The 18,264-nt window shown below is 41.8% G+C and overlaps 1 protein-coding gene and 1 long non-coding RNA gene across 4 annotated transcripts in view; one reads left to right on the forward strand and one right to left on the reverse strand.

Moving 5' to 3' along the window:
- The window catches only part of FLT1 (fms related receptor tyrosine kinase 1), a 94,996-nt gene that overhangs the window by 53,571 nt on the left and 23,161 nt on the right, over positions 1–18,264 (reverse strand). The window contains exon 1 of one of the 3 annotated variants that reach the window (XM_056561831.1): positions 11,351–11,402. The exons of the other annotated variants lie outside the window; for them this stretch is intronic. Within the exon in view, the coding sequence (XP_056417806.1) occupies positions 11,351–11,381 (31 nt within the window). The 5' untranslated portion in view covers positions 11,382–11,402. Of the gene's footprint in view, positions 1–11,350; positions 11,403–18,264 lie in introns of those variants that run through there. 3 annotated transcript variants of the gene reach the window in all.
- Positions 11,761–18,264, forward strand: part of LOC130358505 (uncharacterized) — a 74,684-nt gene continuing 68,180 nt past the window's right edge. The window contains exons 1-2 of the long non-coding RNA XR_008889545.1: positions 11,761–11,886; positions 13,348–13,443. This is a non-coding gene — a long non-coding RNA (uncharacterized LOC130358505). The remainder of the gene's footprint in view (positions 11,887–13,347; positions 13,444–18,264) is intronic.

Raw genomic sequence — 18,264 nt, forward strand, 5'->3', positions numbered from 1 at the left:
AAAAAGCAGTTGTCTTCTGCAGGGCCTTTAAAGTGGTACATCGGAGAGAAAAAAAACATGTTTTCAAATCAACTGGTGCCAGAAAGTTATACAGATTTGTAAATTACTTATATTTAAAATCCTTAGTCCTTCCAGTACTTATCCGCTGGTGTATGCTCCAGAGGAAGTTGTGTAGTTCTTTCCAGTCTGAGCACAGTGCTCTCTGCTGACACCTCTGTCCATGTCAGGAACTGTCCAGGGCAGGAGAGGTTTGCTATTGGGATTAGTCCCTTCTCTGGACAGTTCCTGACATGGACAGAGGTGTCAGCAGAGAGCACTGTGGTCAGACTGGAAAGAACTACACAACTTCCTCTGGAGCATACAACAGCTGATAAGTACTGGAAGGACTAAGGATTTTAAATATAAGTAACATACAAATCTGTATAACTTTCTGGCACCAGTTGATTTGAAAACAACATCTGTATTAGTCCTTCCAGTACTTATCAGCTGTTCCATGCTCCAGAGGAAGTTGTGTAGTTCTTTCCAGTCTGACCACAGTGCTCTCTGCTTTCACCTCTGTCCATGTCAGGAACTGTCCAGAGAAGGAACTAAGCCCTATAGCAAACCTCTCCTCCCATGTACAGTTCCTGACATGGACAGAGGTGTCAGCAGAGAGCACTGTGGTCAGACTGAAAAGAACTACACAACTTCCTGTGAAGCAAACAGCAGCTGATAAGTACTGGAAGGATTAAGATTTTTAAATAGAAGTAATTTACAAATCTGTATGACTTTCTGGCACCAGTTGATCAGAAAACATTTTTCCCCCCTTCCGGAATACCCCCTTCACTGCACCATTATTGTGTCAGGATTGAAGTTCAGGGAAGGTTCCATTATGTAAAATACATTTTCAGGTATATTTCAAGTATACACACATACTTATTGACCCTATTTTACAATATCACCAAATAAACACTCACATAGAAATCCCTTCTCTCATACTGGGGGCTGATGGCCCTTTTACTCGCCTCCATTCCATAGCAAAGAAATGCAGTGTTCCATAACCAGTTCAGTCCTATTTCCACTCCAGTTCTTCTTTTGAGTGACCATTTGGTTGTCATAAGCAACTACTCTACCAAGCTACTCCTTGGATCTCTTGATAAGTAAAAAACAACTTGGACTAGGGCAGTGTTTCCCAACCAGTGTGCCTCCAGCTGTTGCAAAACTACAACTTCCAGCATGCCCGGACAGCCTTTGGCTGTCCGGGCATGCTGGGAGTTGTAGTTTTGCAACAGCTGGAGGCACACTGGTTGGGAAATAGTGGGCTAGAGCATTGCAAACAGTGGGTTTATCAGAAACATACTCCATATTTTACAACCACTCCAAAAGTGTATAAAAATGTGATAGCATACCAAAAAGGCTAAATAGTATATGTTATGAATCCATCTAAAAGCTCCTAAGCCATTCAGAAAAGTCGCTATCTAAATAAATTCCTACAAATTTCTATAGACATAACAATTTCAACTTAAATATATACATACAATCATTAGATACATACATACATACATATAACCCAGTATTGTCTGAACAGTGCAGTAATAATAGCCAACAGTCCTACAGGCAAAATAAGTCTTTGTAAATCTACATATAAAATCAATTAAAGGGGTACTCCGGTGGAAAACATTTTTTTTTAAATCAACTGGTGCTAGAAAGTTAAACAGATTTGTAAATTACTTCTACTAAAAAAAATATTTACTCTTCCAGTACTTTTTAGCAGCTGTATGCTACAGAGGAAATTCTTTTCTTTTTGAATTTATTTTTTGTCTTGTCCACAGTGCTCTCTGCTGACACCTGATGCCAGTATCCGGAACTGTCCAGAGCAGGAGAAAATCCCCATTGCAAACCTGTGCTGCTCTGGACAGTTCCTGATATGGGCATCAGGTGGCACTGTGGACAAGACAAAAAAGAAATTAAAAAAGAAAAGAATTTCCTCTGTAGCATACAGCTGCTTAAAAGTACTGGAAGGGCAAATATTTTTTAATAGAAGTCATTTACAAATCTGTTTAACTTTCTGGCACCAGTTGATTAAAAATAAATAAAATGAAATGTTTTCCACCGGAGTACCCCTTTAACTAGTTGTGAAATGTCATAACTAGCCCCAAATACACAAAATACTTCATATAATCAATGAGTTATAAAACAAGTTTAAATACGGCAAGGGATCTTAACAATTCAATTATTCATTATCATACATTTATCTCTATCTGATCCTACGAGATCTGCGCTCATGTACAGATAGGCTCAAGCAGTCTGATAGGTCCAATGTTTTTAACCCCTTCATGACCCAGCCCATTTTCACCTTCAGGACCTGGCATTTTTTGAAAATCTGACCACTGTCACTTTAAACATTAATAACTCTGGAATGCTTTTAGTTATCATTCTGATTCCGAGATTGTTTTTTCGTGACATATTCTACTTTATGTTATTGGTAAAATTTCACTGATATTTGCATCCTTTCTTGGTAAAAAATCTAAAAATTTCATGAAAATTTTGAAAATTTTGCATTTTTCTAACTTTGAAAGTCTCTGCTTGAAAGAAAAATGGAGATTCCAAATAAATTACATATTGATCCACATATACAATATGTCTACTTTATGTTTGCATCAAAAAATTGACAAGTTTTTACTTTTGGAAGACACCAGAGGGCTTCAAAGTTCCGCAGCAATTTTCCAATTTTTCTCAAGATTTTCAAAATCGTACTTTTTCAGGGCCCAGTTCAGGTTGGAAGTGGATTTTAAGGGTCTTCATATTAGAAATACCCCATAAATCCCCCCATTATAAAAACTGCACCCCCCAAAGTATTCAAAATGACATTCAGTAAGTGTTTTAACCCTTTAGGTGTTTCACAGGAATAGCAGCAAAGTGAAGGAGAACATTTTTACACTCGCATGTTCTTGTAGACCCAATTTTTGAATTTTTACAAGGTGTAAAAGGAGAGAAATCACCCTAAAATTTGTAACCCAATTTCTCTCGAGTAAGGAAATACCTCATATGCGTATGTAAATTGTTCGGTGGGCGCAGTAGAGGGCTCAGGAGGGAAGGAGCGACAATGGGATTTTGGAGAGTCAGTTTTTCTGAAAGGGTTTTTGGGAGGCATGTCCCATTTAGGAAGCCCCTATGGTGCCAGAACAGGACCCACATGTGACCCCATTTTGGAAACTATACCCCTCATGGAATTTAATAAGGGGTGCAGTGAGCATTTACACCCCACTGGCGCTTGACAGATATTTGAAACAGTGGACTGTGCAAATGAAAAATTGTATTTTTCATTTTCACAGACCACTGTTCCAAAAATCTGTCATACACCAGTGGGGTGTAAATTCTCACTGCACCCCTTATTACATTCCGTGAGGGGTGTAGTTTCCAAAATGGGGTCACATATGGATATTTATTGTTTTGCGTTTGTCAGAACTGCTGTAACAATCAGCCACCCCTGTGCAAATCACCTCAAATGTACATGGTGCACTCTCCCTTCTGGGCCTTGTTGTGCGCCCCCAGAGCACTTTGCGCCCACATATGGGGTATCTCCGTACTCGGGAGAAATTGCATTACAAATTTAGAGGGTCTTTTTTTCCCTTTTACCTCTTGTGAAAATGAAAAGTATAGGGCAACACCAGCATGTCAGTGTAAAAAATTTATTTTTTTACACTAACTTGCTGGTGTAGTACCAAACTTCACCTTTTCATAAGGGGTTAAAGAAGAAAAAGCCCCCCAAAATTTGTAAGGCAATTTCTCCTGAGTACAGCGATACCCCATATGTGTCCCAAAACTGTTGCCATGAAATACGACAGGGCTCCAAAGTGAGAGAGCGCCATGCGCATTTGAGGCCTAAATTAGGGATTTGCATAGGGGTGGACATAAGGGTATTCTATGCCAATGATTCCCAAACAGGTTGCAAAACTCCCAGCATGCCTGGACAGTCAATGGCTGTCCGGCAATACTGGGAGTTGTTATTTTGCAACAGCTGGAGGCTCCGTTTTGGAAACAGTAGCGTACCAGACGTTTTTCATTTTTTGGGGGGAGGGGGGCTGTGTAGGGGTATGTGTATATGTAGTGTTTTTTACTTTTTATTTTAGGTTAGTGTTAGTGTAGTGTAGTGTTTTTAGGGTACAGTCACATGGGCAGAGGTTCACAGCAAGTTTGCCGCTGGAAGTTTGAGCTCAAACTTGCAGCACTCACTGTAAACCTCTGCCCATGTGAGTGTACCCTGTACATTCACATTGGGGGGAGGGGGCAAACATCCAGCTGTTGCAAACTCCAAGCATGCCCTTTGGCTGTCCGTGCATGCTGGGAGTTGTAGTTTTGCAACAGCTGGAGGCACACTGGTTTGGAAACACTAAGTTAAGTAATAAACTTTCAAGTGTTTTGCAACCAAACTTAGTGTTTACAAACCAGTGTGCATCCAGCTGTTGCAAAACTACAACTCCCAGCATGAATGGTCTGTCAGTGCATGCTGGGAGTTATAGTTTTGCAACAATTGCAACAGCTGGAGGCACTGAGGTAGGAAACGGACAATGTTTCCCAACTAGTGTGCCTCCAGTTGTTGCAAAACTACAACTCCCAGCATGCCCAGACTGCCCAGGCATGCTGGAAGTTGTAGTTCGGCAATATCTGAAGGATCAGATGTTGCCGAACTACAACTTCCAGCATGCTTGGGCAGTCTGGGCATGCTGGGAGTTGTAGTTTTACAACATCTGGAGGTCCACAGTTTGGAGACCACTGTATAATGGTCTCCAATCTGTGCTCTTCCAGATGTTAGAGAACTACAACTCCCAGCATGCCTGGACAGACTGAGCATGCTGAGATTTGTAGTTTTGCAACATCTGGAAGAGCACAGATTGGAGACCATTATACAGGCTGTCTGGGCATGCTGGGCATGCTGGGAGTTGCAGTTTTGAAACTCCCAGAGGCAGCAGTGAGATCGCTTTACGGCGATCTCACTGCTGCCAATGAAGATGCCGCACTGCTGCCGGAAACTCACCGCCGGGACGCAGCGCCGCCGGGACCGCCTGGAGGACGCCGCTCGCGCCGGGACCGCTCGGGACACCGCATGGCCGGGTAAGTGACGCCGGGGGACGGGTCAGGGACACTTAGCAGAGTGGTGTGTGTCCCGATCCCCGTGATCGGGACTCACACACCGCGCTGCTAAGTATTCTGATAGCTAAACGCTGCTATCAGCTAGTCAGATTTGACTAGCTGATAGCAGCGATCGCTGGGGGGGGGGGGGGGTGGGGGATGAAACCCCCCGTGGTCGCATGTTAAGATGGCTGGCTATCAGTGATAGCCACCATCTTACCGGGCGCTGCGGGATGCCGCGAGTAGCGGCAAAAATTGACGTACCTGTATGTCATGGGTCGGGAACACCTTCCCACTCATGACATACAGGCATGTCATAGGTCGGGAAGGGGTTAAAGGGTACCTTTCATCAAAAAAACTTTTGATATATTATAGATTAATGTATGCAGAATAACTTTCCAATAGCAATGACCACTAGGGGTCTCCCTACCAGTCCTTTTTTATAGATTTAAGACTCATGCAGGAGTCCTAAATCTCAGACTGCATCCGGAACACAGACAAACTCAACACTGCTCACTGCCAGGGACCAAATCTGCGCCCAAAATTTAGGCGCACAACCTACATTTTCAAAAACACTCGGAGAGTTTAATTTAACCTACAAAATGGGCGTGGTTTACTCAAAAATGGGCGTTCACCTAACAAAATGGAAAAATCACTCAGAGTAATTGTGAAATCACTCTGAAAAAAGTGTGATTTCTCAACTCAGAAAAACCGACAGCCCAGGGGTCGAGTGAAAATGGAAAAATTTAGTGTTTTTGAGGAAGGGACAGCTGACCATTGTGGTTCATGATTAAATTACTTGTTTTATACTTTAAAAGCATTTTTAACCCCTCAACGCTTTTATGATTAAATTATGTAATAGATTTTTTTAATTATATATATATATATATATATATATATATATATATATATATTTTTTTTTTTTTTTTAATATATATATATATATTTTTTTTTTTTACTTTTGGGTTGTTAATCCATTAACAATCATGAATGTAAAGTTACATGCTTGTGCAGAGTAACTTTACTTTATTTATTTGGTTTAATTCTTATTTTTCCAGTGCGACACTTTTTATTCCCGTGCGACAGAAAAAAAACGACACATGCGACAGATTAGTAAATCACAAGCAAAAAAAAGACGAGTACACTGGAAAAAAAAAAACCTAACCGACACTCCAGTCTTTGTAAATGAGGGCCAGTGTGTATGTTGAAGGATCACTGTCTAATACAAAACTGTAATAAAATATAATGATCCAGTTAAGTAATGCAACTGTAACCTATTATGATACTGCAGACTGGAGCAATCCAGGAGCATAAAAGCAAATTGGAAATACATTTTTTTTATACACTAACATACACTATAGAGACCACTAACAATGATAGCCTAACCTTGTGCAGGGTCCACAAGGACTTTACCTGGCATTCCAAAAATATGGCTAATTCCCACTCAACTAATGCAAAATTTCTCGTACGCCTCCTAGAAAGGTCTCCATATTGGGCACTTTAACCTAAAATTTCTTCTTCATGAAGTTTTTAATATGCATACAGAAGTAATAGGTGGACATTTATGGAATTAATGACTCATTTCCAATGTCTTTGCGGTTCTGATTTCGGTCATGCTGTTCTGCTTTTGGCTTTCCTATTTAGACCACATTTCTTGGTATTGCCGTGTCACATACTGTACGAGAATCACTCCTACACTTTCTTGCTGGATTTATAGCATTTGAGCTGAAATCATCTCCAGCCGCCCCCTAGTTTTCCACTTTTGGTAACTGAGGGGGAAATCTGATGATAGATAAATATCGCCCACAGAAGTGGCATTACTGCAAAAATTGCCCGGTCATTTCGGGTAATAGACATATAATCATACTGATGTGATGTCACTGGAGAGTCGCGGAAGAATATAATTCATCAGGTCCCATAAGCTTTGGTAGGTCCAATGTTGTCAACCTGTGTCCAGTTATGACAGGACAAACTTTTTGACCTGACAAATACCCCATTAAAAAAAGTAAACTCTCATGTAAGGGAAGGAACTGCAAAGAAATCGTATTACACCACTTGGAAAAGACCACCCAAAATTGCATTAAAGGGGTACTTAAATAGACTTGCATTGAGGGGGCATGGCATGACATCACAAGGGGCATGGCTGTAGTGTCACGACCCCCGCCGCCCGCACCCAGCGTTCTAAACTAACGTTGGGTGCTGCACAGAGATGACGGAGGTCCCAGCTGCGGGACCCCCGTGATCAGAAATCTTATCCCCTATACTTTGGATAGGGGACAAGATGTATAGGGGCAGAGTAACCCTTTAAAAGGTAGTTTTCTATGAGAATGGTCTTCTCAGAGAAAATTGTCATTATTCAAAATGTATGGTGGACTGAAAATCCATCACACAAAATCTGCTCTGGATCACGGGTGGTTCTCTGGAAAGGTTTCACCGTAAAATCACTAGGTTTTCCCTGGTATAAAAATTAAGGAACCATAAAGATCACTAGGGCATATGGCTCCAGGCCTATGACTATGGAGAAGTGGGCTCCAGTCACTTATGCATGGAGGGTAGAACACTTTCTAAGGTTACCGGGTCCAACATGCATAGTATGGTGAGTCTGGAAAGAGGGTCATAGTTGGATTGGACCCAGTCAATAATGATAGTTGGATTGGACCCAGACAATAATGTGAAAGACGGTTGTATTAGGGCAATAACATTAGATAAATGGTTTTTAAACCTTCTCCAATGAGTTGCCTATTACAAGGAATGGTTCTAGCAAGTCATCATGGCATTTCAAACAGGATGTTCTAAAATAGACCTGGAAACTATCAGGATCATCCATTAAAATGTGGACAGTGAATGTACAATCCAGTCCTGGAAAAACATGTCAACTATCTTACTTCCATGGTTCTAAATGTGATATGTTCTTGAGATAATAAAGAGTCGTAAACCTTCCGGGATATGCAAACAACAAAATAGTAGGCAACAACAATACAATAAGAAGGGACAGAAATTGAACCATTAGATTGGCTGGTAAATAATCATGGTTGATTCCTTTCAGTATGATAGTCTGTATTTATCTCATTATTCAATAGAACACTAGATCTAAAATGATATTATTCCACATACAATACAATGTTACAATTGTAGAAGTACAATACCAAATGACCATAATGAGTGCCGAATCAAGTCGGCACCAGAAAGTGTATGGAACTTTGCAAATGAAAAGTGGTTTACTCGTGGTGCTTGTGAAATAGAGGGTGAGTTGAAGAAAAGTACTGTGTCAACCATGTGCAAGATTAGGTCTGAAGCTATGTTAAGTTGCCTTGCCAAGTATTGCCTGTACCTGGAAGGGTTCAAGATGTGCCTGAGAAGCATGCGAAAATGTCCCGTACTGGTCAGCGTCCCGTCCCTGGGCATGGAAACCATGTTTCTGTATCCATGCTGAAGTGGAACTGTGAAGATCCACCCCTTGTTGCCAGGGAAGTGGAAGTCAGAGCTGCATACTGACGCACTTCCGGCTGGTGGCCATTTTCCCAAAGCCCTGCATAAAAGGAGCAGCGCTGCCGGATCCTCACAGTTTGCCAGAAGTCAGTCAGAGGAGCAACGTGGTGGAACAGGCAAGCAGGGGCTGAGGGCACAAAGAATGGAAAGATATGAGCCAAAGATGCTGCCATATGAGGTACGACAAGCGCAGCAGCAGGACACAAAAGCATTGGAGGCCCTGTACATTAAGACGCTAGAACATCCCCGAGAGGGAGAGCCACCCCTATAACGTCGCAGAGCCACGGTCATAAAATTTGACAAAGTGCGGGGGTTTGGCACCCTCATGGACTTTCCTCATGGTGGGACCATCTTGGTTAATCATCAGGCAGTGGAGAATACCCCGTACTCCGGTACAGAGCATGAGAGGAGAGTGGGCGGCTGCGGTGACCCGTCCGAAGAATCCAACCCAGATTCCATTTGCCTACTTCCCATCGGACGACTGGGATGCCAACCCCTTTGGGTTTCCGATGCCTAAAGTCAAAGGTACTGTCCAGGAGGAGGAGTTCTACATGCCCCAAGTGAATGTGCCCAGGCCTACTCCGGTGGTCGAGGAAGTTTGGCCTCACCAGCGGGCATTAACTGAAGTGCCTCGGCCTACTCCCGCAGATGAGGTTTGGCCGGCACAACAGGCACCAACTGCTGTTCCCCAGTGGCGCAAACCCCTGCAGTGCAAATGGTGGTCACCATCAGCCCCACCATAACAGAGTCCATGTTGTCCCAGGTGAACTGGAACACTTGAGTGAGCCCATCAGAGGGGGCACAGTCCCGTGGACCCCGTTATATGTCCCAGCCTCTGAAGCAGTCCGACTGGTGAGAGTTAAAGTTAAAGGAGTCTACCCGTGATAATTATACTGTATATCACTAACTTTCCTTGTGAAGTACTTTTGTTCTCCACAGGTTATGCAATATTTAAGAAGAAGTTCCTGACGAACTTGTCAAGAAGTTTATTTGTAACTATTTGCATAAGTGTATGTACTTGGCTTTTAGCTGTGATTCCTTACTAAGAACTCCCAAAGTGTACCAGGACTGTGGAGCGGTACAATGAAAATATGTATATAGTGTTAGAGTAATATATTTTTGCTCATTCTCTTTGCACAAGTAAATACTTATGTTGGTGTACTATAATGGTTATTTTGTATTTAAAAAAAAATTATATAATGTGTTTGTACAAAATGTCAAGGTGTACAGTGTCTGTTGTGCATGGCAATTGATATAGGAGGTATTCTGACCCAGTCAGGAAAAGTGTAGCCACTACCTCAACACAAGGACAAATTCCCTCAAGGTACAAAAATTTGCTCACATTATAGTGTACAAGGTTATGTACCACACATAGTCAGTTCATATGTAAACACTTAAGTTAGGACTGTAGCATTACTTGTAGTCCCAGTCCACAAATGTCCAATGTATATATATCTGTCTAACATTTTTCTGTCCTCGTGTACAGGGTACTCTACTTGCCAGAGGGTTGCCCTGAAACTAAAAGTAAGACACGTGTAGAGGCAGAGTACATTATGCAGAGGTAAAATGGTTATATAGTATCACACTACTTCTTGAGTTTTGGGGAGAAGTGTTAAGAACTGAAGGGGCCCTAGTGGGTAGATAGCCTCCGGCAGCCCAATCTGCAAGCAGTTACTAAACTCATTAATCCCACATGTTTAGTAACCCAAAGAGCATGTATGGACTTTAACAGTGCTACATGGACTCCGTTCTACCTTGTTCTACAACCAGACCTGTGAAGGAAATTTTGCATAATGCCTCAGGAACAGTCACTAGGCCCCAGTGGCCACTTCAGTCCTCTGCCCTCCAGGACTGGGCGTCGAGGACGACTGTATTTAAGAGGGGATGTTTGTGGTGGCCCAGTAGTTGAGATGTTACCCTGTACCCTTGCTGCCCTGTCAGGCAGCCTCCTTCAGTGTCCTCGGGGCCCATAGCACCTGTTTCCCCCATAAACATATGTTCTGCAGTGTATTGTATTATAAAATGTGTTGTATATTTAAGAGTTATGTCATGTGATTGTTACCCAGGAGGTACCAGTGACCAGGTGATCCCAAGAGTGACCTATAGGCTCCCTGCTAGTCTCCCCCATTTAAGCCCTGGGTGGAGCTAGCTTCTCTCTCTTGGAGCTTAGAGCTCTTGCTTCCTGCTGAAGTCCAGTGCAGTTGTACCTAGTGCCTAGTAGACCTCAAAGTCAAGTCCTGCAGCCACCATCAAGTCAAGTAAGCTAAAGTCACAGCTTTATGAGTCAAGTCATGTCAGTCCCTGTCATCTGTCAAGTCAGCGTGGTCTGCATTCAATTGTCCAGTCCTACTACAAGTCCCAGCAAGCCCTTAAGGTCTCTGAGTCACTGGTCACCTCCTTGGGCCCTGGTTGAACTGTATAGACTTTACCATCTGTTTACCCTCAGTAAACCTACCGTTGTCTGTAACTTGGCATCAGAGTCTTTATTGCCCCTGTGCCTAGCCCAGGATCCAGGGGTATACCTTTGGGTGGTTTTAGGCTAACCACGCCCTGGCTTCACGAATAAAATGGGTTAATGCCATCTGCCCCTAGGGTAACAACATCTGCCCTCATCACACCCCGCTACCACATATTTCCACTAGTGTCGTTGCCATACCTCCACACACATGGTACACAGCTTTGCAATGTGCATGGATCCTAAGCAGAATTCTCTACTTAGTCAGCTGAATTATAGAATTCAAGGACATACCTAAAAAATTATTAGTCCACAGAGAAGTCATTTACTTGCTAAAAAAAATACTATAAAAATTGTTAAAACATTACTGTGATTTAAAAAAAAAATGTCACATGTCACGTAAAAAATTTCAAAAGTTTTGATCTTTCAGGGTTTCACTGCTGAGACTCCTACTGATCTCTAAATGTACATAGGTAACGCACATCGTAGCAAGCTTAAAGGGGTACTCCAGAGGAAAAAAATGTTTTCAAATCAACTGGTGCCATAAAGTTATATAGATTTGTAAATTATTTCTATTTAAAAATCTCAATCCTTCCAGTACTGATCAACTGCTGTATGCTTCAGACAGACTGAGCGCCAAGCCTGGCAGTTAAGCATGCTACCTTGTACTTCACCTGGCTACACCTAGAGATCAGTAGGGATCTCAACAGTGAGACCTCGACTGATCAAAACTTTTCAAATTTTTTTTAGGTTACATTCACGCAAACTATGTCGGCTGTGTACACTAATGTAACTACATGAGTAAACGCAGCATCAAATGATCGGATATGGTAAGTGTCTGTCAATGTACCCTAGAATAACAAATTGCACTTTAAACTTTCAGTGTCATTGATAAGAAACAATGTTCGGAGGCCCAGAAATGTAATTTACACAATATGCTTAGAGTAAAGTAGGTGGGAGACTTGGCTTCCTGCTTCTCCTATCCCAAGGAAGGTAACGCGTCTCCAGATAGTACATAAAAGACACAGGTCAGGTCTGAGTATCATGGACGGTTGGAGGAAATCAAAGTGGAAACACACAGGGGACAAAGAGCAATGCACTCAGGTAAGAGGAAGGAGATGAGCTATTTATAGGTAGGGGACTGGGAAGAACACAGCCAAGGATATGGGAAAGTCATTTCCTTTTGATATCAGGAAAAAGCCTATTTAAGGTAATTAGGAAAAACAGGGATGTCCACTTACGTAGGAGAGACAGGAACAGAGGAGAAGTCGGGAAAGACTGACATGAGAGAGCTGGGGTAGAACCACAGGAATCAGAGGTGTGGCTGGGGTGAGAGGCTTTTCCATGACTCATTGGTGAAGCGTTATCCAAAAATTGGTCAGTTGCAAAATGATAAGGATGTATTGTGGTTGCCCGTATCCATTTCATTTAGTGGTAGGAGTTGTAGTTTTGCCACAGCTGGAGGCACACTAGATGGGAAGCACTGTAGTGGATACACTATGTAGAGCGCTGGATCCATCATTACTAACAATGTATTATTTCTATGTGCAGGCTGACATGACATGAAACCATAAGGATATAGCTGACTACCTAAATTTGTGTATCCAGATGACCCCATTATTCAATGTCCCACTTATAGGGGTCCAGGACCTGGAATGTGAGACCTTATTTAGCAGGTTTCTCCTTCTGAACAGATGAGAGTCTACAGCACTGGTCTCCAATCTGCACACTCCTAGTGTGCCAGGACAGCTGAAAGGTCATGGGTTAGAGGCCACTGCTTTGTGGGGTAAAAATGATCTCTCTCTTTTCTTTCTACCTTAAGGCATTGTTTCCCAACAGTGTGCCTCCAGCTGTTGAAAAACTACAACTCCCAGCATGCTCAGATAGCCTTTAAGTTAGAGACGGGTTAGACACCACTGCTTTGTTAGGTTAAAAAATATGTTTTTTTTTTACGTTAAGGCAGTGTTTCCCAACCAGTGTGCCTTCAGCTGTTGCAAAACTACAACTCCCAGCATACTGGGAGTTGTAGTTTTGCAACAGCTAAAGGTACACCGCCTTAGAAACACCAGGCCATAGCATTTAAAATGGCGGGTTTATTTTTTTATTTGTTTATTTATTTATTTATTTATTTATGTATCAATTTATTTATCTATTTATTCATTTATCTATTTATTTATCTATTTATTTATTTATGTATCAATTTATTTATCTATTTATTTATTTATGTATCAATTTATTTATCTATTTATTTATTTATCTATTTATTTATCTTCTGTATTCACTCCCTTCAGATGAGTGGTCTGAAATGTGTGGCTCTCTATATAGGTAGCCTGCAGCTATCAGGGAGTGCTGGGAGTGTTAGTTTGGCCACGTCCCTAGAGCCACAGGTAGGAGACCCCCACTTTAGGCTGTATATACCCTTTAATCCGATTCCTGCATGCAACTAATATGTTCTAAGTTTAGTTTTTGTTACATTCCTCTGATGAAAGTGAGAAAGTACATATTTATTTGGCACCTGTAATATTTCGCTCTAGTAAATAACCTACCACAGGCAGATGATCTAATAAAAGGGCACCTTACAGCTCACTAAACTCTATGAACTAATGGAATGGAATGAACCACAATGTTCCCTTTGACGGAGCAGACTGTAACACATCCACCGCTGGGAGACTGCGGCTAGCAACTCTGATAGAAAACACGATATGCAAACTGTTTGCACTGTATGAAGCCAGAGAAGTTTTTTTCCCCCGGGGTTACAGAATGAGTGTACAGGCTAGAATGAGCCAAGAGCTGTAATTCCATGGAATTATAACTGGAAACATCCCTGGGCTTTGTGTCTGGCATTGTGCTGTGTGTGCATGGATGGCCATTGGGTAATTGTAATGCATGCTTCTGAATAAACACAACCACAGCCGCTCATAAAGATCTGCTTCCAGATAGCTCCGACACTTTGGGTACATTGTTTATATCATATTCTGGCACGGTTAGTCTGTGTCTTCAATGGAAATGTAAACCATCTAATCTATACTGATACACTCCGCTTCCTCCGAATCAAAGCTGCTTATCTGGTCCGGCAGACACTGACTTCTACATGGATGTTAAGAAAGAATTCTCTATCTCTGCTTCATTGTTCAATGGCATAAAATACGTTCCTCAGAAGATGTTTTTCCTCAAAGGAGAACTCCAGCAAAAATGAACTTATCCTCTATCCACAGGATCCCCCCGCGATCTCCAGAACAGGACCCAGACTCTCTCAGTGAGGATCGCGTGTTGTCTACCGGTAGATGGCACGTGCTGTACTCTGGTCTTATCGGTGCTCCCGTAGAAGTGACTGAAGCGTGTGCCATTTGCAGCTTGCGCTTCTCACTGAAAGCAGGGTCCCATTCTGGAGATTGTGGGGGGTCCCAGCAGTCGGATCCCTGGGATCGGGGATTGGCTACTTATCCCCTATCCTGTGGATAGGGGATAAGTACATTTTTGCCAATGTTCTCCTTTAAGACAGCGGACAGGCAATGTCCTCTGATTCTCTTATATACACTCTTGGCTGACTGTGTTTTCTATGGGGAGAGGAGGGTAAATTGCTGCCAGAAAGATGAGACAGAAGGGAGATGAAGGAAACTTTTAAATACATAACGGGAATCAACACAGTGAAGGAGGAGAGGACATATAGAAGAAGAAAAACTACCACAAGAGGGCATAGTCTTATATTAGAGGGGAAAGGTTTCTGCAGTTATATCAGGAGTTACTATTTTACTGAGAGAGTAGTGGATGCATGGAATAGCCTTCCTGCAGAAGTGGTCGCTGCAAATACAGTTAAAGAGTTTAAGCATGCAGGGGATAGGTATAAGGCTATCCTTCAAGATAGGGATATCCTTCAAGACAGTCTAGATGGGCCGAATGGTTCTTATCTGCCAACACATTCTATGTTTCGGCTTATCATCCTTGAGGGCAAAAGGATGGGGCGTGTGGAAATCCAACTGCCTGATCAGTTGGGGAAAGTCAAGAAGTCCCCATACACATTAGATGGTGAGCTGGTCCCACTGTGTATGTCCAGCTTTAAATTCAGTCAGCTGACCTAGCCCGGTATCTAGACCCGGACTCATTGGCACCCTCCTCTCAGCACCCAAAACCAAGGCGTTTGCCACACTAGTCCCCTAACAACATATCTGTCCCAAAAAGACACTGGGTTATGCTATTAAGATTTTTCAATATGTCAGAAAACCTAAATCTTCTCCATCTTCAGAAGTCTACAACAGTGGTCTCCAACCTGAGGCTCTCTAGCTGCTATGAAAGTACAACTCCCAATATGATGGGTGAAGTAGTTTCACAACAGCTGGAGAACCACAGGAATAGGACAACTTTAGTGCAGCCTTAGCCGGTGTATGATCTTATATCTAAATAGTCTTCTCTATGTTACAACTTGGTGGAACTAAATCGCTGAATTGTTGGGATGTAACAGCAAGATAGGAGATATGTTACATATATGGTGGGGATGTAAGGGTGTACATATCCTATGGATAGAGGTTATGGACTTATATAACTTGGTTACATTACACCAGGTCTCTCCAACTCCAGCGATTGACTTAATTTCAATAACTGCAATGCCAGCTAAAAATGTAAGAGGTGATATATTAAGCTTCTTTTTAATAGCGGTTAGGCAAATTATAGCCAGAACTTGGAAATCGAATATATCACTAACTCGGATCATGTGGCTAGAGGCCCTGGATAATCCCCCATCATGTGCCCCTCACATATAATGCCCCCATCATGCGCCCCTCACATATAATGCCCCCATTATGCCTCCAGACAGGCCCCCCGATAGATATGACCCCCATCAGGTGTGGCTCCCAAGTAGGTATAGAGGCCCCAGATAGATATGACCCCCATCACTGATGGGGTAATATCTATCTGGGGGCCTGTCTACCTACTAGGGAGCCCTACCTGATGATCAAATAGGGGTTCCCAATAGATGTACAGGCCCTTAGATAGTTATTACCCCTTGCAGGTAGGGCTCCTATTTAAACAATTATGCCCCCTAAGAAGATAGGTTAGCACCTGGTGATAAGCAGGTCCTCCCTTATTAGGCAAGTAATTAGGCAAATTAATTTTCACAGCTACAGTGCTTACATCTCCCTGCTGCAGCCTAAAACGAGCCTTCTTTGCGGGGATGCGTGCGTTAGGTGACGTCATCACTGCAGATGCGATGATGTCACCAATCGCGCGCATCCCTCCAGGAAGGCTCGTAGCAGTGTGTGCCGACGTGTGTGAAGTCTTCCAGCATTTAGTGCTGCTTGCCAGAAGTAGGGCTAAATGCCTGAATAAATCACCTGCCCGGTCCGGGCCGCAAAATTTCGTTCCGAGGGCTGCAAATGGCCCGTGGGTCCGGGAGTTTGAGACCCCTGATCTACAGAAATTGGAGGAACTTAGAGCTGTAGATAATGATTCATTGGAGGATTTTAGGAAGATCTGAAAAGATTGGTCCCTATTTAGAAAATTTAGGGCAATGCTGGATCGGTTAGACCAGGCAAGTACTTTATAATTTGTTTCAAATCATTTATATACATTTTTTAAGAATAACAATAAGAAAACACAATAAAAATAAATCGGCATATCTCAAACTAATATCAAAATGAACACATTTTAAGCAATGCGGATGAAAACGGCTTCCATTTGCAGTCCTTTGGATTTGGAGAAGACCTGTTGACAGTTCTTTAGTAGAGTCCATGCAGCTGAGAGCAGTTTGATAGATGTATAAAGTAATATATAATTTGAACTGGAGCCAGAGGAAAATACCCTAACCTAATGTGTTTTCCAATTGTGTATGTCTTCTCATATGCTTTATAGTTAACTTAGTTTGTTATTTCCCCCTATCCCTATAGTGATAAGGATTTCCTTAGTATGAGTCAAATGGGAGTGGGGAAATGTATACTTGTTTTTCCTTGTATATATAAATAATTTTATAAAATAAACAAGAAATGTAATACTAAAAGATCTTTGGACTATTAAAGGTACAGGTTAAGGTCTTAGATTCGCTTTCAGCTCTATAATACCATAAAAAACAATATTAATAACTATAATTATCAAATCCATCACAACCATCATCTTCATCATGTCAATGGTTCAAATAACATGGGGAAACCACAAAATTACCTCATATTAGTATCTGTAAAGGTACAAACCATGAAGAGGACCTTCACAACATAGTGTGACATCTCTTGGTGTAAAAAGTGTAAATAATATCGCATTCAGTAACATTGGCCCCAAAACAAATCACACAAAGTCCTATCAAAAGCGAAGTCTTCAATATCTGCCTTCTATGATGCTGTATAGCTAATGCAAAAATAGAACACGGTCTTCAATTCTGTCTTTCTTTGGGTAATTATCATTTGGGGTTCTTTAGCTATTGTATCATAGCAATGTACAGAATGACCTTCCTACAGAAGCTGGGAGATAGCCCTTATCCTCAAGCATCTTACTGGCTTGTACTGGTTTCTGAAACTGTTTTGTAGACTTTGTAGTTATAGAAGATTGCGATAGATAGATAAATAGATAGATAGATAGACACATATGAGATAGATAAATATCCACATAAAAGAAGATAGAAGCACTCCGGATCATGTGAAGAAAAAGTGTATGGCTTTATTCACCAAACATCAGAGCGACGTTTCGGCCGTTTCACACAGCCATTGTCAAGACAATGGCCATGTGAGACGGCTGATACGTCGCTCTGATATGTGGTGAACTGGAGTGCTGCAATCTTCTTTTGTGTGTATATCTTTGGGACTGTGACCAAGTCTAACTATAGTCAGCACCATCCAGTAACAAAACCATAGAAGTGCTGCCCAACCTCTGGAAGTAGATAGATGGATAGATAGGAGATGGATAGATAGATATGAGATAGATATGAGATAGATAGATACATAGATAGATAGATATGAGATAGATATGAGATAGATAGATTTGAGATAGATTGATAGATATCAGATAGATAGATAGATAGATATGAGACAGATAGATAGATAGATAGATAGATATGAGATAGATTGATAGATATGAGATAGATTGATAGATATGAGATAGATAGATATGAGATGGATAGATAGATATGAGAGATAGATAGATAAATAGATAGATATGAGATAGATAGATATGAGATAGAGTGATAGATATGAGATAGATAGATAGATATGAGAGATAGATAGATAAAT

Source organism: Hyla sarda, chromosome 2, assembly GCF_029499605.1.
Source record: "Hyla sarda isolate aHylSar1 chromosome 2, aHylSar1.hap1, whole genome shotgun sequence".
NCBI classification, from domain to species: Eukaryota; Metazoa; Chordata; class Amphibia; order Anura; family Hylidae; genus Hyla; species Hyla sarda.